We start from the raw sequence: 26,436 nt of genomic DNA on the forward strand, positions 1-26,436 counted from the left end.
CTTCAATATATTCCTTTTTATTCAGTTAAGCCGAGGTACTTTTCCGACCCAGGCTCGTTTATTTTGTGTTGAACGGTGGCCAATCAGAAAAGGCTACGCACACAACTTGATCTCTAAATTAAGTGTAACTATCTTGATTAAGGCTCTGATAATATATTAGTTTGGCATTGCTAATTAACATTAACTACATCTTTAGCTATTCTTGCAGATCATTCGAATTGCGGCAAAACTCAATGGGATTAAACTTCTCTAGGCAAACACACCCATTAACTCCTTTTTGGTCTTGCTTCATTGTGCAGTGATGCCATTTCGAAATTTATGAAACCGCTTTGAATTTTTAAGGTGTAGAAGATTTATTCGGAGGCTGGCATTTCTCTAAAAGAAAGTAATAATTTTGTAAACCACCAATGGTGCTTCGAATTTAATGACAGCTTGAAGAAAAACTGTTTAATATCTTTCGAATGTGGACTACTAACACTTAAATCTACTTATATTACTTGTTTTCTGAATAAATTTTTTTAAGAAAAATTCATGTAACAATCGACACAATGCAGCTCTTCATGCGTGTACAACAACAACCAATATATGTACAAATCCATCATTTTACAACCATAGAACTTAGCTCATCAAAATAAAAGCTTTTACGGGCAGGAACTCAACTTTAAAAAGATTGCAACAATAAATGCATAACGGTACAACTGTTATAAAAATGTTGCAAACAAAGTTTGCACAATTTAGCCAAAGGGCAGCTTACGTACACCCCCCTCTATGTGAGTGTATTTAGGGACTACAATTTTTCCACATTTACCTTGTCGTCGTGTAGCCAATTTGCTTTCACTTGCCACAAACCATTATGCAATGTTGTTATTCTTTCACGCAAAGTGTTGCTGGCAGCTTTGGCTCAGCTTTATCGCCACTTTGTCAAAGAGTCATAAATTTGTGACACCTTAAGCAAGCATGCCCATGGCATGTTGCACAAACCCACTAAGTCTATGCGCAGACACGTGTTACACATATTTTTTGCGTCGACGTGTATTTGTGTGTGTGAGGATTATTGCATGATAGAATTATTCAGCGCACTGACATGCACACCTCACCCTGTATATATACAAGTTTACATATATATACTAGCTAGTGTATTTAAAATTTCACTTTGGGTTTTGGTGTCTCTCGGCCACGATTTGTGACAGAAATGTCGTAAAACAGTTTTACGACTTACGCATTGCACTCACTTTATGAATATGTAGACACCCAAGGCCGTACCTCTAGGTGTGGAGATGAAAGCTTACAGTGTTACGCAATAAACAAATTGGTACACATGTATATACCATCATAATGACATATAAATACACGGTATGTATGTTTATGAGCGTTCCATGAACTTTACTAATTTAACAACCGAATTTTACATATACAACAATGTTGTTGACATTCGGGTAGTATCCATATAAATATGTGAGCTTCATTATAACTGCTCAGCAAAAATTAAAGTAACTCGGATAAATTACAATGTTAGTTAACTGTACTGTTGGATGCTTCTGAAAAGTTATCAAATATTTAAAATAAATTATTTGTTAGTCCAACATAGCGTTACTAAGTACAAACTAGTATTACTAAACAATATAGAATTATTTTTTACCATATCTGAAGGATATTGCAAAAAACGAATTGTGCCATCTCCGAAAATCGCCGACGAACTGCTAAAAAAAATATAACTTTTCACCCTCCCAATTGAAGCTGCTTTGTAACCGAACTCAAAAAAAAAAAATAAAATCGATAACGATAGTAAGATAATATGTATTTTGGATTTTTATTTCAAAAGTTCAATGACTTCAGGTATTGGGTGCTTTTATAGGCATTGAGGCATAAGTGAAACATGGTGGCACTGTTGGCTAAGACACGTCATCCAAATGGATGCATGCATGTCAACTTTAAAAATTTTCAAAACAGATTGTAGCAGAAACGGCAGAAGATGGTCTCAACATGTGAAACAAAAAACAATTGCCGTGGCATTTTTAACACATAAAGGTGATTATAGAGCGATGCTAGAAAGAGAAGAATATACAATTTCAGTGTTAAATTATTAAAGCTCGTGAATTTTTGAATTTAAATTAATGGCAAATAAAGCTTAGTTTTGTTAGCAAACTCAATAGTCAATAATTATTATTTAACAACAAATATAAATTCCCTCTTATAAGCTTGAATAAAATCCTTTTACATATAGAACCCTATGTCTCTAACGAGTATTTGAACAATCAGCCTAATTGTAGGCAGCGTATTTAATTTTCTCACTTTTTTGCATACCATACCAGAGTATAACCTAAAGTCAGTCTACAGCAGAATCTCGAGAAACCTATTTTCTTCTAATTTACACACTCAATTCATGGGAAACTTTTATAAAAGTCGTCAAACGCACGTACTATTTTTTCACCTAAATAAGCCTACTTAATTTCGCAATGCCACTCGTTGGCAAAAATACTTATACAACAATTTCAACAACTAACAGCAGCTGTTGCAACATTTTGACGAGACAAATATTTCGCTTTTATTGAAAATGTGCTGAAGCAGTATTCTTTTTCGATCGAATTTGCAAAACTCAAAAATGCTACGACCCGCACACAAGATAATACTTGATACGTGGTTGCCGCACATATTGCAGTTTGTAGACCTATGTGTCCTCCATACAACTCTACGTAAGCCATATCACAGATGTGTATTAGTTGTTCTGAAGAGCACGTGGCTGAATATAGACATATATGTCTATATATATTTAGGTATGTATATTTGTGTGGCAATATGTGCGGCAACGCTCGGCAGCCGGGTGTCATCATTCACACGTCACATGTGGTGTCATTTTTGTGGCCCATAAAATTCTAAACGCTTTGACATGACACTTTAAAATTGCACGCGTTGCAAATGTTGAAAACGAGCCGCCGACAGCGATGATTATATCAGTTTTGTTGTTGTACTTCACATACATAAGAACTTCATATGTAGTTTGCTATAGTGACAATAAATGTATTGATAAATGTATATGATCTACATACATATCTCCCAACATTCACTAAAAATTCCCACTTACTTATCTAGGTTTTATAATATATACACACCGCAGTGAGGGGCCGAAGTGGTCGCATTCGGATTGAGTTTTATTAGTGACAGGTTTATTCTAGTAAAAGTTAGACTACAATGCACCCTTTTACAAATGCTTCATGTAATAAAAGTATTGATTCGGAAGCTTTTCCTTAATTTCTACAGAGAAGTAGCATTACGCTTTGATTAAAGATGAATAAATCTTAAAATATTGATTCGATAGGCATTTTACGTTTCTCGAGGATATAAAATCTTTAAAATTTTTTAAAATCCGAGAATTATATCCAGACTAAATAATACCATGAAGAAAAATAGCATCTGACCTAAATAAATTTAACCCGGACTGACAAATCTTATTATCGCCTTCAAAAAATGCTCCTTTTGAGCCAATACAAACATATGAACCAATACTTAATCCAATTTTCCATACACTTGTTGAAAGTCTCGTCTGGGATGGCCTTCAGCAAATGACTTTTAATAACTTCAGTAGACTCTTGAAGTGTTTTCCGAAGCGCTCGCCTCTAAACCAACAATGTCGTATTCTTGCTATGGAAAAAGGGCCTGTAGAACTCATTATCAAATAGGAATCGGTTTAAATATGTCGGTTTCTCAATTTGTGGATTAAGATCAAAGGGATAATAAAAAAAAAGAAAAAAGCGTTAACTTCGGTTGCACCGAAGCTATAATACCCTTCACAAATATAAATATTTACAAACACTTGATGCCGATCGTTCAGTTTGTATGTACCCTGTTCAGGGTGTAATGAGCAAATAATAGAGAGAAATCAGATAAATCACGGCCAGCGAGTGCTATCACACCCCCGAGAATTTGTCCATAGGTGGTCCTGATAGTCGCAGTTATGTTTTGCGACCGTTACTGTGCAACCATCGCTTATAAATGTTATTCACGTGGTTTTGGTTCATTTTTAATGCCATAGAATTTGGCACTATGTGAATATTTGAATTTAGGTGGGCAACTCCATTATCCCTTAAAAGTTAGTACTTATTTTCATCTATATTTATTTTCGTTATTATGATTATTATTATTTCTTTTCTGCTTGGCAAAAAGCAGACCAGTTCCCAGACAAATCCAACCAATCACTGATTACAAGTTAAAAGTTTTTCTTACAGCATGCAAAACATAAGGATATATTAAAGTAAATACTTGTATATGTAAATATGTCTGCCTGGGGTCAAAACCTGACATTCTGGTGAATCGACGGCGCACTGCACGCCTAAAATGTTCAAATATCACGCCATTAAATCGTATAAAAGAGAAAATCAAACACATATACATAAGCGCAAAAATACAAACAAACTCAACTCAACTCACATCGCTGGCATACCGTTATTTGCGGGTAAACGTGACTTCCAATTTGTCAACTCTTTTCATAGATTTTCGTTATTTCACAAGCATAAAAGTGCAAAGGTGTGTGTACGTTTTACGCTAAACCAGAACTATCAGCACATGTAGTCCTTCGAAATTCAACAACACCGGCAGTCGAGCCGTCTGTTCGTCGTCTACTCATTATGGAAATCAAACTAGAATTTCATTTGTTGCAAATTACTTTGGGCTATACCCTACTCACCACTCTCCACTCAACACTGACTACTCACTTTACAATGATTTATGGTGCTCCATAATACTTCGCATAAATTTGCTTGATTTTATTTTATTTCTTCGCAGTGACGTCCTACCACTCTATTCTATTCTCCTCTTTTCATTTCGATCGAATTCGATGCTTTTAAATTTCAGCTTAATGTTGCAACAACTGTAGGATATTTGTTTAGGTACATACAGGTATTGAAATTTTTAAAGCTCAAGCATATTGTGTTGTAACACTCAAGGTAAAAAGGGTTTTAAGTTATTTGGGTGTTAAAGCCTCATCGCTATGTTCAGAAAAAATTATATAGTTTTTCATTTTAATTTTTTATTATACCTCATATTAAACAATATTGTCCGAATTGCAAATATTGAATTTTATAAACCTGCATCTGAAACATATGTTGACATAATTAGAGAGTAATAAGATCAAGCTCTACTGAAAATAAGATATTCTTGCGAAAAAGCGTTAACAAAGTGTGGACTATATCAAGATATACTTGTATAATGAAGTAATGAATAACTGTCATCAATTTTCGCCGTAAGCTTATATTATGGCAAGGATAAATTATGGAGTTACCCTTTCGTTTATTGTCTGAGATATAATTGCCGTAAACTCTATCCTATCTAAAAAAATTGCAACACATACTCGTATGTTTATGCGTTATGTTATAATCATAAACGGCAAGTATTTCCGAGAGGTGAATTCTGAATTGAGTTAATCTAAGGGGTGCCACGCAAACCTTTTTTCATTTCGAACTGTTTATAATATTAACAAACAGTAGGTATATATGAGAGTAATTAGCTGAAAAGTTGAAGTATGAAGGAAAATTTGATAAATTTAGGAAACATTTTTAGCAAATCACGCCTGTAAAATTATCTTTTTGTTTGTTGATTTGCTAAATTGTTTGAGAAATTAAATATAAATATTTTATCCATCCGCATTTGCTGCCTGTTTTGCACGTATTAAAAAAAACCATGTAAGAAAGATCTAAGTTCGGTTGTAACTGAACATTTCATACTCTTGCAACTTGCAAGGATCAAAGCCGGGGAAAAGTCTTTTCGAATTTCAATAATATATCTGACTGGTTAACCGATGTTTTCGGTAAAAAGTTCGCAAAAGGAACTGGGGTCCACATTTTCGGTATCTGGAGGCTTAAGTAGCTTTGCTTAATGCTAAAAGGACTTCCTCCCAGCAAATTTGGTTGAGTTAGCTTCAGCGGCTTGGAAGAAATGAACAATAAACTAATTAAAGGGCGGCACTACACATTCTTTTAAAACAAATTCACTCAACAGGTGTACCAAGTTACAGTTCGGTATCTTAATTTAGTGCTTAATTATAAGTTTTATTTTAATTGCGTTTTGTGGGCGTGGCAGTGTTCCGATGACGCCCACCTGCAATACCCACCTTTGTTCGGTGCCAAGGAACATACACTAGGTGGAAAATATCTCCGCTCACCAATCCGTGGAATGTGTTTCAATAAAAATATTAATAAAATATATGAGTTTTTGAAGTTCTTTTCAGAATATCAGATGCGCATGCTAATAGCATTACAGTCGCCAAATTTCATGGAATTCCTATGTGCGTTTGCAAAGCTAACGGCATTTTTTGAATTCTACTTATGAATAAAAAGCAGAAAAAGTATCCGCTCACTGCTTATTACATTAGTTTATTGTAGTTTCTACGCGTTTAAGACCTGATAATTTTTTGTGCGTTGTTGTCAATAATACAGATTTAGATAATCGAAGGAAAAATCTGCAATTTGTGAGTAAATTTTTCGAGTTATTCAGCGTTAATCGAAATGAGTGCAAAAGGCAAAGAAATATGTGTTGATGAGCGGAAAATAATTTTAAAATTAAGGGAGGACGGTAAAAGCTTTCGTGAAATTGGACGAGTTGTTAACAGAACGGAGTCATCAGTGCGATACGTCATCCAGACTTTAAAAAAAAACGAGAATATTGACTGATCGGGAAACACGCAAAGTTGTACCTCTTGTAAAGGTTAATCCGCGTTTAACTGCTTCCCAAATAGCAGAAGATGGAAAACTACAATTTAAAAAAACAATATGCAGCGACACATCAAGAAAAATATTAAAAAGGGCTGGTTATCATGGGCGATTTGCACGCAAAGAGCCATTCATTTCCTTAAAAAATCGTATGAAGCGCATTGCATTCGCAAACGGACATATAACCAAGTGTACAAGTATATCTTTCTGGGAATTAGTTTTATGGTCGGATAAGACCAAATATAGTATATTTGCAAAAAAGAGGAAGACAGATGGTGTGGCGAAAAACTGGTACGGCCTTTGAAGCGCGAAATCTTACTTCAACCGTAAAGCATGGTGGGGGTGGAGTTCAATTGATGGGGTGTATGGCAGCAAGTGGAGTTGGTGGCATTGAGTTTATCGAAAATATAATGAATAAATTTGTTTATCTAAATTCAGCTTCTTTACAATGCTACAAAACAGCTACATTCACCTCCACAATCACCTGACCTCAATCCAATTGACCATTTATGGGCTCTTTTGGAGCACAGAATTCGCACACATACGATTATCGGCAAAGAAATGCTCAATACCATTATATTGGATGAATGAAGTAAAATATCAGTCTAAGATACGAGAAAATTAGTACATTCCATGTATAAACGTCTAGCAGAAGCTCTAATATTTCGAGGCTACCCCACCAGCTATACAACTTTTTATAATTACTTGATATTATTGTGTTCTGGTTGATGAGCGTAGGCTTTTTCTGTTTAAGTTAATTGTTCTTAAAATGAAAATGAACTCTGTGGCTTTTGTTTATTGAATAATTTGAAAAAAAGGAAATTTTTTTAAGCGAAAAGATATGATTTATGATATTATATATGACACAAAAAAAATGTCTTAATTGGTCAATTGGTCAAACTTTTATTTTGGTTAAAAAGATTTTGTACTCAGTGAACGGAGACTTTTTCTACCTAGTGTATGTACATATGTAGCAAGTTTCATCAAAATATCTCATATTATACTCAAGTATTGCTTGCAAAGAAAAAGTTACAAACATACAGGTGCAGCTAATAAAAGCGTTATAAAAACGTTAACTTTGGTTTGTATTGCAGTTATATGCAATAGCGGTTTCATGTAAACTATTTCGTCGGATATTCATGCGAAATGTCGTAAAGATATCACGTCAAATGAAAATGTTTTCCAAACAAGTACTTGCTTCTGATCTTTTTGGAGTGAAAAGGACGTGGGTAAAATTTCATAGCGTTGTCAAAAACTGAGAATCTAATTGGCGTATATACAGAACGGTTGAAAAGTTTCTGCGAAATGGAAAAATACTGTTTTTGGTTCGAAATATATATTTTTCTTCAATATAATCTCCCTTAACCTCAATACACCATCCCTATAATGACCTTGCGGCAGCTCTGCAAAATACTCATTTACGGCTGTAATAGCTTCTTCATTCGGCGAAATACGCTTTCCACGAATGAATTGTTTCTGGTTTTTGAAGTGGTAGTAGTCGCTGCGAGCCAAATCTATTGAATACGCTGGATGCTTAAGCAATTCGTACTTTAATTTGTTGAATTGTGGCATTGTTAAAACACCTTTGTGAGCAGGTGCATTGTCTTGATGAAAATTAATTTTTTTGTGCTGCAAACCAGGTCTTCTCTTACGAATTTTTTCATCCAGCTGATCCAAAAGGCTGCAATAATATTCAGAGTTGATTGTTTTACCTTTCTGCAGATAATCAATCAACAAAATTCTTTTTGCATCCTAAAAAACTGATGCCATAACTTTCTAGTCTGAACGTTGTGAATCTACCTGCTTTGGAGCTGAACAACCAGCTTCAGTCCATTGTCACCTTTCTTGTTTCAATTTAGGATCATAGTGGTAGATCCAAGTCTCATCCATAGTTATAAAACGACAAACAATTTTTTTAAATTGTTTACTTTGCTTAAAGCGCTTCAAATTATGCTGACAAATTTGTTTTCGATCCAGTTTTTGTTGAATCGTTAACGTTTGCGGCACTAACTTCCCAAACAGCTTTTTCATATGTAATTCTCTATGTAAAGTATGAAATACTCATTCGTCAAAAATGCCTATGACATTAGGAATTTCACGCTTAGTCAAACTTGGATCTTCACTAACAATAAGATGAACTTGTTCAATGATTTCTGGTGTGGTATCGTGTTTTGGTCGTCCTTCGCTTGGATCGTCGTCAAGCCTAGTACGACCACATTAAAAACCCACCAGCTCAAAATTCAACGGTGTGTTTTGAAGGTGAGGACTCCATTGTTCATAAATTTATTTTGCTTTTAAACCTTTCAATGGTCGACAGAAATCCTTCACTGAACCCTCCCCGAGAGTCTGGTAATAAATACCACAGTTTTACGACGTAAGCGGGGATGAGCTGGTAACAGTCCGCCCTTACAGTAGACGTGAAGAATCTAAGGTCAGACTTCTAATTTGTGTATTCGGTGTTCCTCAATAGCACAGCATACAGATAAGGAGCCTTACCATGGCCGGGGGTGCTATAAAGGGCTGGATCAAGGTGTCATGTGACCCATGCCGAGGTTCAATCTGTCTGGGGGCCCTTAAATAGCCCAGTCTCAAACGGAGCTTACGGATACCTGGCGCCCTCCGCAATATGATAGCTTTACTTGCGTAGCGGGGGCTATGCGCAAGCGGACACACTTTCCCAAACACTCGTGGGACCATTTATGAACCAAAATACAAGAAAAACAAAAATCGAAGAGTCCCACAAAAAAAGCCGGAGGGAGCAAGCGAAGCTTGGTCCAGATGATAAGGCAAGCAAAAGTAAAGGGACAGAAGCTAAAGCTGGCCCCAAGAAAGTAGTAGCGCCGGAGGCAGCCAGACCCAAACCCTGCAGCCAAAACACGGCTGAGAAGCAGGGAGAGGGGGGAGATGCCAAAGGGGCTGCTGCTGGAAGTGCATCTGTCAGAGAGTGGCCTGCATTTAGCATTCAGGACCCGGCAAAGACCTTTTTTTCGGTCGTTTTGCTGACGGCTTAGTCTCTTCAGCTGACCTCTGTCGCTTTGCGGTGCGTCGTCTCTCCGCATACCTATTGAGGTTAGTGGAGGTGCTACCGCCAACCAAAGAGGAGCTAACCAAGGAGCTCCAAGCATCGATTGACTGCGCGAGAGCAGTCATACCCAATTTTTAGCTGGAACCTCCAGTAAAGGCAGCAAAGCGACAGAGGTCAGCTGAAGAGACTAAGCCGTCAGCAAAACGACCGAAAAAAAGGGCGTGACGCCCGCAAAATCATTTGCAAAAGTGGACCGGAAAGGAATTGCCATTGGCGTTCTGGATGAGGGGGATCCCGAAGGAAGAATCCCCAGAGCCCAATAGAAATGGGTGCAGGCTGCGCTGACAAGTGTGGCGCTGGAAGTGTTACTTAGCAATCCAGGTCCGCCACTGTCATGCACAGAAGATGGCTGGTACCAGGGCCAAAATAAAATGATTGCATGCGATGACGAGATATCGGTCGCACTATACATAGCTGCTATAGCCACGGTAGGGGAGGTATACCCCGGCGCAAAACTGGTAGCAGTAGACAAAACAGACATACCATCAAGACCAAGAACAAGGGTATGGACCCGGCTATACCATCACAGCCGGATCAGATTATGCAGCTCATAAGAGCCTGCAACCCGAGTCTGCCCACGGAGGGGTGGAAGTTCGTCAAGGCACTTGACGATAATGTAGCAGAACAAGGCGTGGCGACCAAACGGGCCACGATGCAGATTCTGCTGTTACTAACAAAAAATTCACGAAAGGAAGAATCACACCGTACAAGTCGGACACCGATGCTGCAGACCATCTAGCATCGGAAAGCGAGACAAGCGAAGTAAAGGAAGATCCTATGGAGTCCTCGAGCGATGGGGAAAGTATAGAGCAAGGTGAGTATTCTTCCGGGTTTGAGCTTGCTGAAAGACTCTCAAACTTGTATACTGAGAGAGAGAGCTTTTAAGCGACTCTCAGGAAGACGCAGGTACAACATTAGTTAATGCCTGTTCTACAAATTGACCTTCATCACAGCAAACTAGCTTCAGCAGCCCTAATTAACCGCGTTTCAATACAACAGAGTGAGTTTGTCCTCAATCAGGAGCAATGGGTTAATGGAAGGCATATTTGCGGACTTAGGACAGCTATTTATGGCTAATTGTCAAGGAAAAATCAGAGCCTGCATAATTAATTAATTAATTAATAACTCAACGATTACCCTCCTCCCGCCCAACCGACGCGAGGGGCGCAATCCGCATACGTGAGGAATTAGTCGCGTCAGAAAAGGCAAGAGAGTTTTTTAAGTGTTGAGATCTAAAACTGCTTAGCTACAGAAACAAAAATTTCAACAGCCAAGATTTAAAGTTACAATATAATAAGTTGTTACATTTTCATTTATTAAGAGAAAACAATAAAGTCTTTTTAATTTTGAAAAGTGAGTCAGATAAGTCAAATGTGCTGGAATGAGAATTAAAATCATGACATATACGGCGGAATGGCTCGTTTAGTTTAAAATTTGATCTACAGGATAAAGGTCTAAACTGCCTCGAAAAGTGAACCGGAATATTAAATTTAATTTCAGACAGGAGAAAAGAACTGCAAACTGTTCCATTCAAAATTTTCACTAAGAATATTATGCCAAGCATTTCCCTACGACTAGAAAGTGTAGGTAGATTAATAAGTTTTAAACGACTAGTGTATGGAGGTAGACTTACCTAGAATCCCATCGGAAATGTGCTAAAGCGAAAAGTAAAAATTGTTTTTGAATGGACTCTAACTTATCAGAATGGATTTGGTAGCTAGGGTTCCATACAACAGAGCCATATTCACCAACACCAACGTTTATCACAAGAAACCGACAATCGGGGCATAGTATCGGTTATCTTCAGAAGCCAGACGGCAGTTGGACGGTATCCAGTGAAGAGTCGCTGGGACTACTAATGGATATCCTCTTCCTAGGTAGTTCTGAAAGCCATACGATTAAATATACTCAAGACAGTGGGCAATAAATAGCTTCAAGCGCTTCAAGTCGCCGGGCTCAATTATCTATTCCCGGCTCAATTACAGCAGTCACAGAATTACAAAAATAAACTATATCCCTGCAACTAAACTATATCCCTTCGCTGTGGAGAGAAGTCAAGGTAATATACATACCTAAGGCAGATAAAAGCTCGCATACAAGGCCAAAGGACTTCAGACCAATTAGTCTATCCTCATTCCTTCTAATAACGTTGGAAAGGCTAATAGAACTATTGTATATACAAGAAACAAACTGAAACCATATAATTTGGCTGGCTCGCAGCATGCGTATTCTAAAGGAAAATCCACAGAAACAGCGCTGAGCTCTGTGGTGTCGGAGATTGAAAAATCTCTGGAAATTAAAGAATACACTCTAATTGCCTTCTTAGATAAAGAAGGAGCATTCAATAACATCCAGCCAAGGGCCATACTGAATGGGCTTAAGGATCTGGACATCTCTGAACCTCTCAGAAAATTAATAGAACAGATGCTTACGAGCAGGTCAATAATTTCAAAGATGGGAGCGTCAACGATGTGCAGATCCGTCCAAAGGGGTACACCTCAAGGAGGGGTGTTATCCCCACTTCTCTGGATCCTGACAATGAATAAGTTGCTGTGGGATCTAGAAAAGAAGAGGGTACATGTAGTGGCCTACGCTGAGGATGTGGCATCGGTTAGAGGTAAATTTCCGACTACTCTCGCAAACCGTATGCAAACGATCTTGGACGATATAAACCGTTGGGCTGTATCGTGCGGATTAAACTTAAATGCTGGTAAGACAGAACTAGAATTATTCACCAGAAATCATAACACTCCAGTAGTTACGGCGCCATTATTAAATGGTTGCAGACTAACTATTGGAGATAAAGCAAGCTACCTAGGATTAATCTTAGACAAGAAACCTTCATTGAAACAAAACTTGGATGCTAGGGGAAGAAAGCAGCCACAGCACTCTACACCTGTAAAAGGATGGTGGGCCCTAAATGGGGGCTAACGCCTCGGATAGCTTATTGGCTCTATACAGCAGTTGTCAGACCAATCATGACATACAGTAATTTGGTATGGTGGCCAATAATGGATAAGAAATACGCGGTGAGGCGTATGGAAAGTATACAAAGAGCAGCCAGTATATGCATTTGTGGGACTCTTTGAACAACGCCAAGCCAGGCACTAAACGTCATTCTACATTTATTGCCAACAGACCTGTTCTGTAAGCAAGAGGCAGCAAAGTCAGCTCTCAGACTGATGGAATCCTCCCAATTAGTCGCTTGCAACAAGGGGCATTCTAGGCTACTTACTTTATTCCCGTTTCTACCCAAAACCACGGATTTCCGCAATCCAATAGAATTGAAGCTAAATTCGGTCCACAATATTGTCTTCCCCACCAGAGGGGAGTGAGAAAGAGCAAGGTGGACAGGAATGCAGGAATTGGCATCTACACGGATGGATCCAAACTAGATAATCGAGTGGGAGGTGGTGTCCGCTTACCAGACCACTGCAGTATTTTCCAGGCGGAGATCATAGCAATCAAAGAAAGCCTTGTTGTACTGACAAAAAGTGTGCTCACAACAAGGATATATATATATATATATATAGGCATATATATATATACGGATAGCCAAGCGGCCTTGAAATCACTCAATTATCCTATGGTCTCATCAAAGATAGTGAAAGAATGTCTTGATCTTCAGCGAACATGCTATAAATCTAGCTGAGTCTCGGTGGAGACAATCGATAACCTGCTCAACCAGCAGGCTAACGTGGCAGGAATGGAGACTGAGTCGCACAAACCGACTATTAAAATTCAAAAGGAATGACATAAGAACTCTGATAGGAGTACTAACAGATCACTGTCTAATTGGTAGACATGCCAGCAGGCTAGATGTACCTTACAACGACTATTGTAGAAGCTGTCAGGAATTTGAAGAAGAGGAAACTGTAAAACATCTTCTATGCGAATGTAAATCTCTACACAGGAAAATAATCGTATCGGAAGTTGCTAATATAAAATTATTTCTATTTAGTGAGGGAAAATTAGTCCCGGTGGTATCACAATGGGCCTCCTATAGGCCTAGGTGCGTCGTTAGACAGCCACTCTACCTACCTACCTAAGCCTTTCAAAAAAAAAATGTGGAAAACGGTTGGCCTCAAGGGCCATCCCTGCAACTTCCCGCTAATTTCATACGTTAACGTTCAAATTTCGCTTTTTTCACTTCTTTCGAGCTCTTCGATTTCACTATTTCCCAAATTTCTCAAAGACTATTCAATTTTGGTGATTTCTTTCGTTAACGATGTCTCGTTTTTAAATTTTTTGTTTTCGATATCTCGAAAGTAAATCAACCGATTTCGACCCGGTTTGCGGCAAACGATGTGTTTCTTCAAGATTTAGAACCGATTAGTTTTTGGTGTCGATCGGTCAAGTCCAACCCGGTTTCCCATATAACACCATTTTAAATTACATCTGATTCTTTCACTTTCCACTATGCAAGCAACAATGAATGTATCGGAGTAAAACTTCAATCGAAACAAAACTGATCAAGCCCCTAGGTACTGTATATGTGGACCCCAATGCCTATAGTTGAGTTTTTACTGAAAATATCGGGCAATGTGTAAGATATATAATTGAAATTCATATAATAAAATAAATACATTAAACTTTCGATAAGAGTAAGTCTTTGTGTCAAAAATGGGTTGAATCGGATCAATACTTCCTTTAATATGAAACCTGTAGCAATTTCCCGGACTTTGATCCTTGCAAGTTGCGAGAGTATAAAATGTTCGGTTACACCTGAACTTAGAACTTCCTTACTTGTTTTCCTTATTTTAAGTTCGGTCACTTAATGGTAATACGTACTGAGTCTCCCTTTCAGATTAGTTGTAAGTTTATAGGTAATGCAATAAGCACACCATTCTGATATCTCACAAACCAATTTGAACCAAATACTTTATATAATATTCCAATTATCTTAGTATGTTTAGACAATTTTTAATACTAGACTGCAACCATGCCCACTTTCCATACTCGTATAACGCAATTTTGAACTCCGTTAATTTAGTTGACGTCACAATGATTAAAGCAACAAATATCAAAGCAACATAGATTACTCCTGATATGATAATTTATGGAGAGCTATTGAACAAATTTAATATTTCTTACTGCACCGGCATATTGTTAAGCCCTGCCAAGAATCCTGATAAACAACATAAGCTTTTTAAAGAAATTCGCTCAAGTACAAATTCAACGAGAGAGGAGCGTAGTGTTGAATATAAGAATGAGTGAGAACTGGGTATAGCTAACACATAACGTTTCCGACAAAATAATTAAAACATATAAATATACTTGACGGCCGACAGACGTTGTACTGTCCCTCGTCTTAAATGTAAACTTTTTGAAATTAGCTGTAACAATTAGACCGTTTTGATGAAAATGTTTAATTAGAAACTTATTACAATATCTAACGTCATTCATATATATTTGTCATTTAATGCTTTCAAAGATGTTTATTGTAGAAGCTGTATTAAATGAAAACTTGAAGTCGTTTTAATTGATTGTGAAAAGGTTGAATCAATTCTATAACAGGTATTTATTCTTAGAGTTAATTATCAACAAAAACTGAAGTTATTGTAATGTAATAGGATGTATAATATTTTTGGTTAATCCTTGAGAGATATAAACATATAAATTGGGTGGTTTTCCTACTCTCGAGCACGCAAAGTATAATTGGCAGTGAGAAAAGCACGGATAATCAATGGAATCCGTGGCAGAAGTACAACTTCACCTTGAAATTTTCCACTCAAAATAGTGGCTTAAAAAATGTTGCCCATAATTTTTTTTATGACTAATCCTCATTGGTACTTGTGTATTTTTCATAGTATTTTATTTCTACAAAAAGAACCACGTTTTCGCGAATGAGCAAGAAATATAAACAAATTTATTAGTTATTTATGTACATATTTCTTAGTTTTGTATATGCACTATTTCCGTATAGAGCAGCATAGCAGTATGAATGTTTAGACACTATACACCATAGACATGCCTATAGTCTTAATAGTTTAAGCTATACTTATGCTATCTTAGAATCTGATCTCAGCGCCATCTACCAGGCTCAAATATATTTTTGAATATCTGTCACGACTGCAGCGCAGTCTGCCGGAATTCTATGTAAAACGTTCTCACATCTGCGATGGTAGCGCAGTCTACCGGATCCAATGTAAAACATTCCAAAATAAACAACTACTTATAAATGAAAAATTAGTTAAAAAAACATTTTCCAGTGGACCAAATTGTGAATCTAAATCATCCTCGAATCCCCTTGAACTCACACAAAATTTTTTATCAAAATCGGTCTAACCGTCTAGGAGGAGTTCAGTGACAAATGTAAAATCTGTAAAAATATGCATTCGAAATTTAGAAAAAATATCAAACTACCATACATCGAAATCAGGAGCACATGGATGGAATCTAACAAAAAGGTCCCGAAAATATTAAAGTGTCACAATGTGCAGATTTATAAAGACTCATTTTGAATATCTTAGTGTAATACCTTCGGTAAGTAAGGTAAGGCTATGTTCGGTTGGAACCAAATAATGTATACCCTGGCATAAAATATAATCAAAATTAACAACTTTATAGCTATAAATATCTAGAATAAAATGTAAATTAATTGGAAAAGAGTGGACCTTCCTTAAATCCGCTCAGAATCACAGTACCGTATAGAAACCAGTATTTATTGATATTAGAAAAATTTGGTTATGAATTGGCAAAAATGTTTCTAAAATTTTAGAGTACTTTCAAATCAATTAATTCCGTAAATCTCAGAGTATACCTATATACGCTCGCCATGGAGATGAATGAATTGATTTGAATAATAATTTTCTTTCAGTTTGATTCAAAACTTACTTGAAAGTTTGAGTAAAAGAATTTCGATAAATGAATTGTTACAATATAAACAGCAAACTACAAAAGTTTGAGTAAACTTAGTTTGAAAAGAGTTCTATCTGGTTTATAAATATACATAGTTCCATAAAGTTTAAAATATGTGAAAACCGATTTTTTACAATATAAGCATCAAACTGAAGAAATCCACAAAAGCTTGCAGTTTTAAATTGATAAGATAAATGAATTATTACTATACAACTAAAATAATTAAATAAGTCTTGCAGTTCGAAATATTTTGATAAAGAGTTGCCACCTGCTCATAATTTTAAGTAAAAAATTCTATAAAATGTAATGACATATTTCCATATGTGTAGAATAGTTTCAGAAAGTTTATTGGCGGGTATAATTAGAAAAGGGTTGCCACATGATTGATTTTTAATTCAAACAAATTTATAAACAAATTCAATGTATATATCATTAATTATGTAGACCTTGTTTTCTCAAAACCTAGAATCTATATAATTTGATTAAAAAGACTATATATTCTATAATCTTTACAAGCGGCGGCAATAAATAATTAATAAGAAATACACGAAAACACGTTATTTTCGGTTGCACTGAAGCTATAATATCCTTCACAGGTACATTTCTTACAGCATAAAATGGTCTAAAAATAATTCGTGCCAAATTTCGTGAAAGTAAACTCTGAGCCTTTGGCTATGAATAGGAGGAATTCATCGAATTCTTTTTTAATCGATTTACTAATCAGAAAAAGCTCCCACCTGAACTTTCATAATGCAAGGCGCGACGCAATGCATAAGTCACAATAAAATTTCATGCTGATTAGAATATTTGCACCATTGAATAGCGAATTGGCGAGTCAGTAAGCTTACAAGTACAGTAGCGATCAGTGCTACATCTGTCTAGAAGAACGGGTTCGGAAGTATCTACAAATAAAATTGTGTGAAAATAAAAGTTTTTTTGTTATTATTTGAAGTTTGATTAACTAATAACAACAAAACACTTAAAATGTTATCGCGTCATCTAATCAAACACGATGCAATAGTAGGGTATTCGTTGAGCTCAACGGTTTTAAGGGGGTATGCAACAGCTATGAAACAGATGCAGGTAAACATTCATTATTTCATTGTTTTTATAATTACACGCACATTTAATGCTAGTTTATACTATTAATATTATTTATTATCTATTTATTTAATTTGACTTTGTAGGGAAATGACACAGCGTCCACGCCGAACGATTGGGAAAACGCGCGTCCATATTCAGAGCTGCAAGGACCAAGCAAGTATGAAATGATTCGAGGAGTTTTACCAGGAGGTAAGAAAGTTTATTATAATAACTTATACATATAATAACTGAAAAATAGCAAGTAAGCAAAGGCTAAGTTCGGATGTAACCGAACATTTTAACTCTCGCAAAGTCAAATGGTATACTCGTTTTAGATTTCTTTGTGGACCTTGCCACCTTGTTCTATGTAAAAAGTCAACTAAAGGCACTGGGGTCTACATATTCAGTACCTAGGGGCTTGAATAGTTTTGATTCAATTTAGATATTTTTGGTCACAAGGTGGCATACTTTAAACGTATTATTCACGCAAAGTTTTACCCCGATATAATCATTGTTGCTGGTCTGCATACAGGAAAGTAAAAAAAAACAGATGGAATGATGTTATATGGGAAATAGGCGTGATTGTAATCCAATTTCGCCCATTTTCGTACTACAACATACAAATATGAGAAGAATATTATGTACCGAATTTGGTTGAAATCGGTTGAGCAGATCTCAAGATATGGGTTTTCACCAAAAAGTGGGCGGTGGAACGTCCACTATCTAAGTTTTAACGTGGTTCTTATCATCCTATACCATCCCAGAGATAAAATTTAATGTCTCTGGCTCGTTTAGTGCTTGATTTATCGTGCTGTTAGTAGTTTTTAACAGTAGCGTTATATAGGGAGTGGGCTGGGTTGTCCCCCGATTTCACCCATTTTCACATCGTCGATAGAGATGCTAAAAACATGTGCTCCCAGTGAATTTTTTTATAATAGCTTCAGTGGTATAGGCGATATATATACACTTAAAAAAAATTTAAACTGCAGATGCCTCTCCCTAATGTGATCCTGTATACCAAATAGGAGTCTTGTATCTTGTTGTGGAGCTTAGTTATGGCAATTTATTTGTTTTTGATTAATGGCGTTTGTAGGCGTGGCAGTGGTCCGGTTACGCCCATCTGCAATACCAACCGTCTTACGGTACCAAGAAACATGTGTACCAAGTTTCATAAAGATATCTCAATTTTTATTGAAGTTACAGCTTGCACGGACAGACGGACAGACGGACAGTCACCCGGATTTCAACTCGTCTCTTCATCCTGATCATTTATATTATATATATATAACCCTATATCTAACTCGATTAGTTTTGGGTGATTTAAACAGCCGTTAGGTGAAAAAAACTATTATTAGATTATAAAAATGGTGAATTTTGTTTTTTCATAAACTAATACCATAATTTTTACTATTTTCAGGAGTGTTCTATAAGAAAACATTTATTGAAGGAATGACCGGCATGGCAAAAAAATATGGCGATGTATTCCGAATTCCAGCCATATTCGGCAAACCCGAGATGGTTTTGGATTTTAATCCAAATGATTATCCAATAATATTTCGAAATGAAGGAATTTGGCCAGAACGACGTTCTTTCGAAGCTTTCATTTATTATCGTAAGGTGCATAGAGAAGATATTTTTCGAGGCGTGACTGGACTATTGACCACGTGAATACTCTGGAAATCCAGATTAAAGACATTACTAACTCTGTGTGAATATATTTCTAGAACTGGCGAAGAATGGGCAAAAATACGTACCGCTGTTAATCCTGTTCTAATGCAACCCAAAAATGCCAAACTTTACTTAAACACGTTATTGGAAGTCAATGACGAATTTCTCGAAAGGTTAATACAATAATTTATTATGAAGTTTTAGAAAATTTTCCTCTCATAAATTTGTTTTAGAATACGTCACATACGCGATCCTTTGACACTCGAAGTTCCCGATGACTTTCAAGATGATATTAATCGTCTCACTTTAGAGAGTGTGGTGGGTATCGCACTAAATACCCGTTTAGGCATGATACATAACAACCGTGATAATCCGGAAAGTAAAATATTTTTGAAAGAAATTCGCAATTTATTCGAATTGTCGGAAAAGATAGAAATCAAGCCATCCATTTGGAAGATAATAAAAACACCGAAGTTCCATCAACTGATGAAAACATTGGATACGCTTACAGTGTTGTGCAACAAATATATTGATGAGGCGTTAAAACAAATTGTATTGGATACTGAGGGAAAACTTACCTCAGAAGTCGATAAGGAAAAAAGCGTTTTAGAAAAACTGTTACGTATTGATCGCAGAATCGCTGTGGTTATGGCTTTGGATATGATAATGGCTGGCGTCGATACAGTAAGTTATTCACAACTCAACCATGTTGTTAAAACAATATCTCAAATATTCTTTCGTCTTTATCACAGACAAGCTCCACCTTAACGGGCATATTATTTTGCATTGCCAAAAATCCGGAAAAACAACAGAAACTATTCAAGGAATTGAAAAATATTTTACCAAATAAGGACTCCCGTTTGACTATAGATAATATGCAAAATCTTCCATATCATATTGTAGAAACTTTGCACAAATAATTCCCTTGAAGATTACCAGCTTATGACCAAGAGCTGTCCAAATCGAACTATAGCTGTTTAAGCCCCTAGATATCGTATATGTGGACCCCAGTACCTATAGTTGACTTTTTCCAAAAATATATGTCAATGTGTGAGACATATAATTGAAATTCAGAGAGAATACTTCCCTGATAATAGTATGTCTTAGTGTCAAAAATGGGTTGAATCGGGTCAATACGTCATTTAGCCCCCATATACCTAATATAAAGATTGTCGAACTTCCGGGTGGCTTTATACCGCATAAATCGGCCAATATGTGAGTTATCTCAATGATAATTAGAGAGCTTGTTTAAGTCGTAACAGTACATCTTTGTTTCTAAAATTGATAAAATTGGTAGAAAACTTGACCTTACCCCCATTTAACTAATATTAGGATTTTCGAACATCCGGCTGACTTTACTCCATACGATATGTGAGGTACCTGAATGAAGCCCAGGGAGCATTTTATTACTCTGTACAATGTTGGTAGTATGTGGTATTGGGAAAAATTGGCAATGACAAGTTTTGTTTTGTGTACTTTAGCTCAATTTTACTATTGTGAATGTTTCAAATGACAAATAAAAATAAAAATTTCTTTTGTTTCTTGTATTTTTAAAACTTAAGATATAATAATTTATAGAAAACCAAAATAAGGTGTTACAGCAATGTTTTTTAACGCGGAAAAATAATTTCTGAACTAAGAAACTTAGTATACATGTTCGTTGTCGAAAAAGTAAGGACGTGTTCGCAGATGGGTCTAATCGGACCACTGCCATTCGGCCATTTTTAATATGCCTTGTATCTGTAATTTTTTTCATTGTATTCAGTAATGTTTACAATTTCATCATGGAAATTGACACAAGAACAACGTTTACAAATTATTAAATTTTATTATCAAAGTAATCGGTTTCCAATTGAAACTTTTCGTGCGCTTTTGGCATTTTATGATCGTAGTAATCGTCATCTGTGCTCGCTATTCGTCGTACAAATAAACAAAATTGTTGATTCTGGAAATCCAAAAATTATTTCATAAACAAGCTTTACATTCATCTAAATTGACAGTTTGGTGTGGTTTTTGATCTGGTGGGATCATCGGTCCGCACTTCTTTCGAAATGAAACTGTTGACACCGTTACCATCAACGGAAAGCGGTATAGATCGATGCTAACCAACTTTTTACGACCGGAATTTGAGCAAGTTGATCTTGACAACGTTTGGTTCCAACAAGACGGGGCTACGTGCCACACAGCACGTGCAACAACCGAATTATTGCGAGAAAAATGTGTAGATTCGATAATTTCAAGAAATTGTGACATTGAATGGCCTCCAGGAAATTGTTATTTAACACCATTAAACTACTTCTTGTGGGGTTATTTGAAGTCTTTCTTTAGCTTTAGAAGTCAATATTGAACGTGCTGTTCATGACATACGACTTGATTTAGTACAAATAGTACTCGAAAATTGGGTTCATCGAATTGGTTCCTGCAAAAGAAGTCGTGGAGGCTTTTGAATGATGTTATATTCAGAACTTAATTGTATCAATTGTACTTCACATTAAATAAAAAAAACATTTGAATTTCCTTAACAATTAGTTCATTTTCCATGAAATCAATCACTTTTATTGGATAACGGTTTTGTTAAAAATTACTAAAAGTGTGATAAATCAATAACTAAAAGCGTCAAAGACATTATTAAATTTCACGCCCAAGATGGCACAAAACAGCTTTGTAGGAGCAGGTATCAAAATTGGACGGTGGGCGTGGCTCCTCCCACTTTTAGGTAAAATCACATATTTCGAGACCGTTCAAACGAGTTCAACCAAATTCGGTTCGTAATTTTCTTCCGACATTCCTATGTTACCACGCAAATATGAACGCCTACTTTCAATATAAAACAATTTTAAATTCCATCTGACTCTTTCCCATTTAAATATACAAATAAAGCACTAATCAATATAACGGGATAAAACTTTGCACGAATAGTGCCTCTGAATTGTCAAATCGAACCTAAACTGTTCAAGCCCATAGGTACCGAATTTATAACCCCAGTGCCTATTGCGAACTTTTAATCAAAAATATCGGTCAATCTCTGAAATATATTATAGGAATTTGGAGAGAATCCTGATAATAGTATGTCTGTACGTCGGAAATGGATTGATCGGAATAATAATTTCCTTAGTGCCATCATATCTAATAAACAAATTTTCGGCGAGTTTCCGGCTGACTTTTTAGTGCGAGTTATTTTATTGAAATTGAAAAGACGTGTGTCCCTAATGTGTCTCCTTAAAATAGATAAAATTGGGTGAAAACATGTTCTAGTGCCCAAATCAAAATTTTCAAAAATCGAGTCAACTTTACTCCTTATATGTTGATGATGGTATGTGAGGAACCTTAATGAATCTAAGTTAATAAGATACAAATTTGATTGTAATCCATTCACGAATTCGTTGAATAATAAATGTTGAATTATTTCGCAATATTTAATATAAAGTTTTCACAACACCTGCAGGTATTTATCCGGCTTTGATCCTTGTAAGTTGCATAAGTATAAAATGTTCGATTACGCCCGGACTTAGCCCTTCCTTACTTGTTCTTGTTTTAATTAGAAAATTCGCAACCCTATCGCAAGAGAAATATGCTAATACAATATCAGTCGGTGACTTGATTCATGCCTTTCGCAGGAAAATCGAGAAGGGAAACCAAAGAACGCTTTAACTAGTTATGCTGTATACATTGATCAAGTAAAGTTCTGAGATGGTTTACATTATAACACTTAGCAGGGCATTTGTAAAAGGTATGGCATATATGGGTCTAAAGCAACTATGCCCAACGAAAATGTTACAATTTGGTATATGTATATATATATGTATGTATACAAATGACGTAAATGACGTATGCATACATATATATACCTATATACATAAAAATTAAGATATCTTAAAATAAATGAATATTATAAGATATCTTAATGAAACTTGGTATACGTGTTTCTTGACAAAAATGTAACGACAAGTTCGAAGATGTGCGAAATCGGAATTTGGCAAAAGGAATTGCAGTAGCAGACCTGTGGGTTAAAAATTTTGAAAAAAGGGACGAACAACGCCCCTCTAATACGTTTAATGTACATATTTCCTAAACCACTTAAGCTACAATAAGCAAATTCGCTTAGGACAAATCCTATAAGAACCCCTACGGACTGTGTGAAAACGGATGGTGACCCCGCCGATTCCCAAAAACTACTACTTGTAAAAAAGGTAACTCCATAGCTAAATATGTCAGAGACAAAAAAATGGGCTGTACAAGAGCCGGTATCAAATTTGGACGATGAAAACCATGTGAATTTTTCAATTTCCAGTGTAAAAATCAATAATCTATCAATATATCTGGATAAACATTTGCACGAGCTATACCTTTGAGGCGTGCTACCTTTTGACCAAAATTGCCTAAGTCGATACCGAAAATTTGGACACCATTCTCTATTGCGAGCTTTTACTGAAAATATCGGTTCACCTGTCAGATATATTATTGAAATTTGTGAGTGTATAAAATGTTCTGTTACACTCGAACTTAGCTCTTCCTTACTTGTTTAATATAAAGTTTTGTCAACACCTGAAGGAATTTCCCCGGCTTTGATCCTTGCAAGTTGAAAGAGTATGAAATGTTCGGTTAGACCCGAACTTAGACCTTCCTTGCTTGTTCAATTTTGATATCGGCTCTTACAAAGCCTTTCCGTAGCATCTTAGTAATAAAGTCTAATAGTTTTAACGTATTTTTTAAGTGAACTACCGCTCTTTTAGAAGTTTTCAATATAACCGTTATATGGCAAGTGGACAGCTTTTAAACTCTGTGGACAAGCTGGACCACGTTCTATTTTTAAACCATATACTCTGATGCCGTTTACCATATTCCAGTTTTGTATCTTAATTCGTGGCTTAGTTATGGCAGTTTAAAGGTTTTCGCTTAACGAAATTTGTGGGCGTGGTAATAATCCTATTCTGTCTATCTACAATACCATTCTTCCCTGGGTGCCAGGTAAGACGGCCAAACAGCGGTATCATCCTGATTATTTTTATATATGTGTAACTCTATATTTAAATTACCATATTTTTTCCGGCAGAATCCAGGACGGTTTTTTTAGTCATCGATTTTTCCATATTCTAATTCACTGAAAATCGCGACATATAATCGGTGAGAGAGCAACACAATTTTTTTCAAAAAAAATGGAAATGATAAAAAAGAGCAAAGTAATATTAAAAATGATTAAATAATTCAAGCACTGTCTGAAGTTGTTGATGAAGGGGACGGTGTTTCCGGAATTTTCGAAGACGTCTTCGGTCTGACGTATTTCTGTTGTTGACTGAGTTTTTTATAAAGCTCGTGGTGCGATTGAGTGTAAAAATCCAAACAAGAAAATTTTAAGTTATTCTTCACAAAAAAAAATCAATTTAACGGCACTGACCTATAGGCGAGTTTTTTCGTATGTCCACATTCGCTTAGTGGCAGAAAATATGCGTTCCTCTGGTATTCTGGTATGGCATATTCAACGATCTCTAAAAGCTCAACGAATGGCATGTTTTGCTTTAACAGAAAGGTAAAACATTGAACTCAACTTTTGTCAATGGATGTCTGGCCTTTGCTCCATTCGTCAATTACGTTGTCAAATATATACCGAAAAATATAAGTGAATTGTTCGAACAGCTTATGTGAAGTAGTCTCTGATGATTTCAAAACAAAATTTCAAAATATTATTTTCTGTGAGAAAAATAAGCGTTTTCTCAAGTTTTTCAGTGAGTAGCACCCAACCAAATAGTTTTACATGACAAAATATTAGTAGCAATCACCTGATGGACGTATGGAAGACATTTCAATGTGAAAAAATGAAAATTGAGGTGCAAAATTAAATATTTACTTTGAAATTGTTGCGCCTATACTTCAAATTGCTTCAAGTCATAGTTTTCTTTCTTCAGGTTCTCCATTTTCACTTTTACTTACACCAGAAAGTAATTGTGTTGGTTGGATGTTTGCAAACTGTTCCTTAAATGTTGCAACTGCTGGAATATCATCGCCTTCAATTTCTTTATTGTTGCTTCGAAAATCATGGCCTAAAATTGATGAGATAATAATTAAATAATTTCTCGATTTTGGAAAAATTTCAGTTAACAAAAATATATTTTCACCTGTTCATGAACAAAAATGAACCAGAGCTTCGATAGTGTATTACTGGAAAAATGGATACATCTGGCTTTTTTGAGGGGTGAAGGAAGGTCGTAGAAATACGTTTTCAAGGGTTGGAACTTTCAAATGATTGACTTTAATGCTTCTGTGCAATGGTGTGGATGTAAAAATGTAGATCTGAACAACAATGCTCCCTATTTCAACATCAAGTGCATTACATGCTTTGCGAATTGCATTATGCACAACGTATACCAACACTGCTCGATTATATAATACTTTCTTATCAAATTTTCCAAGACTCTTTTAATCAACGAAAAATCATATCCGACGTTTCACAATTTTCTTGTGAAAGTTCAGTTATTTTAAGATTCACTCAGATAATGGAAGAAAATAACGAATGACGACTGGAAATATCTTGATTGCTTTGCAATTGGCAGCGTCGGTCAAATGAATCGGTTTTTTGAAATGATTTTTTGAATAACAAACCTGAAACTGTGATTCTCATCAATTGTGTTGTACCACAAGCCTTAAATCGTTGATAGATTCAAATCTGATTTCTCTCCGATGAAAAAATCTGATATGATTGAAGTTTAAAGAGAAGCATTTGCTGCCACTTTGTGCTTCTTTGTCTTCAAATGATTTTTAATATCATTGTCTCCACCAGCAGCAACCGAAAAAGTTGCATTAGTAACTCTCAAAAAAGGATATTTTTTCTTCTTTTCATCGTTGAAGACATACTTTCATTTCGAAATTTCACAAAGTAATATTTATGCACACAAAGTAAAATTTATATTCACAAAATTATCATATGTTTCACTTTGAATGTTCGCGCCAAAACTACTATAGAATTCAATACATTCAAACGAATATAGAATGTAGAAATAGAACATATAGGGTGGGCCATCTATATTGTTGAATTTTTGTTCC

The 26,436-nt window shown here is 35.9% G+C and overlaps 1 protein-coding gene across 1 annotated transcript; it reads left to right on the top strand.

Moving 5' to 3' along the window:
• The first annotated feature begins 17,468 nt into the window (after positions 1 to 17,468).
• On the top strand, positions 17,469 to 20,954 carry LOC106622425 (cytochrome P450 CYP12A2). Its single transcript, XM_014241597.3, has 6 exons — positions 17,469 to 17,730; positions 17,835 to 17,940; positions 19,148 to 19,394; positions 19,455 to 19,571; positions 19,632 to 20,082; positions 20,151 to 20,954. The coding sequence occupies exons 1-6, from the start codon at positions 17,632 to 17,634 to the stop codon at positions 20,316 to 20,318; spliced, it is 1,188 nt and encodes a 395-aa protein (XP_014097072.1). The 5' UTR covers positions 17,469 to 17,631; the 3' UTR covers positions 20,319 to 20,954.
• The last annotated feature ends 5,482 nt before the right edge of the window (positions 20,955 to 26,436 follow it).

The sequence above is a fragment of the Bactrocera oleae genome, chromosome 2, assembly GCF_042242935.1.
Source record: "Bactrocera oleae isolate idBacOlea1 chromosome 2, idBacOlea1, whole genome shotgun sequence".
Classification (NCBI taxonomy): Eukaryota; Metazoa; Arthropoda; class Insecta; order Diptera; family Tephritidae; genus Bactrocera; species Bactrocera oleae.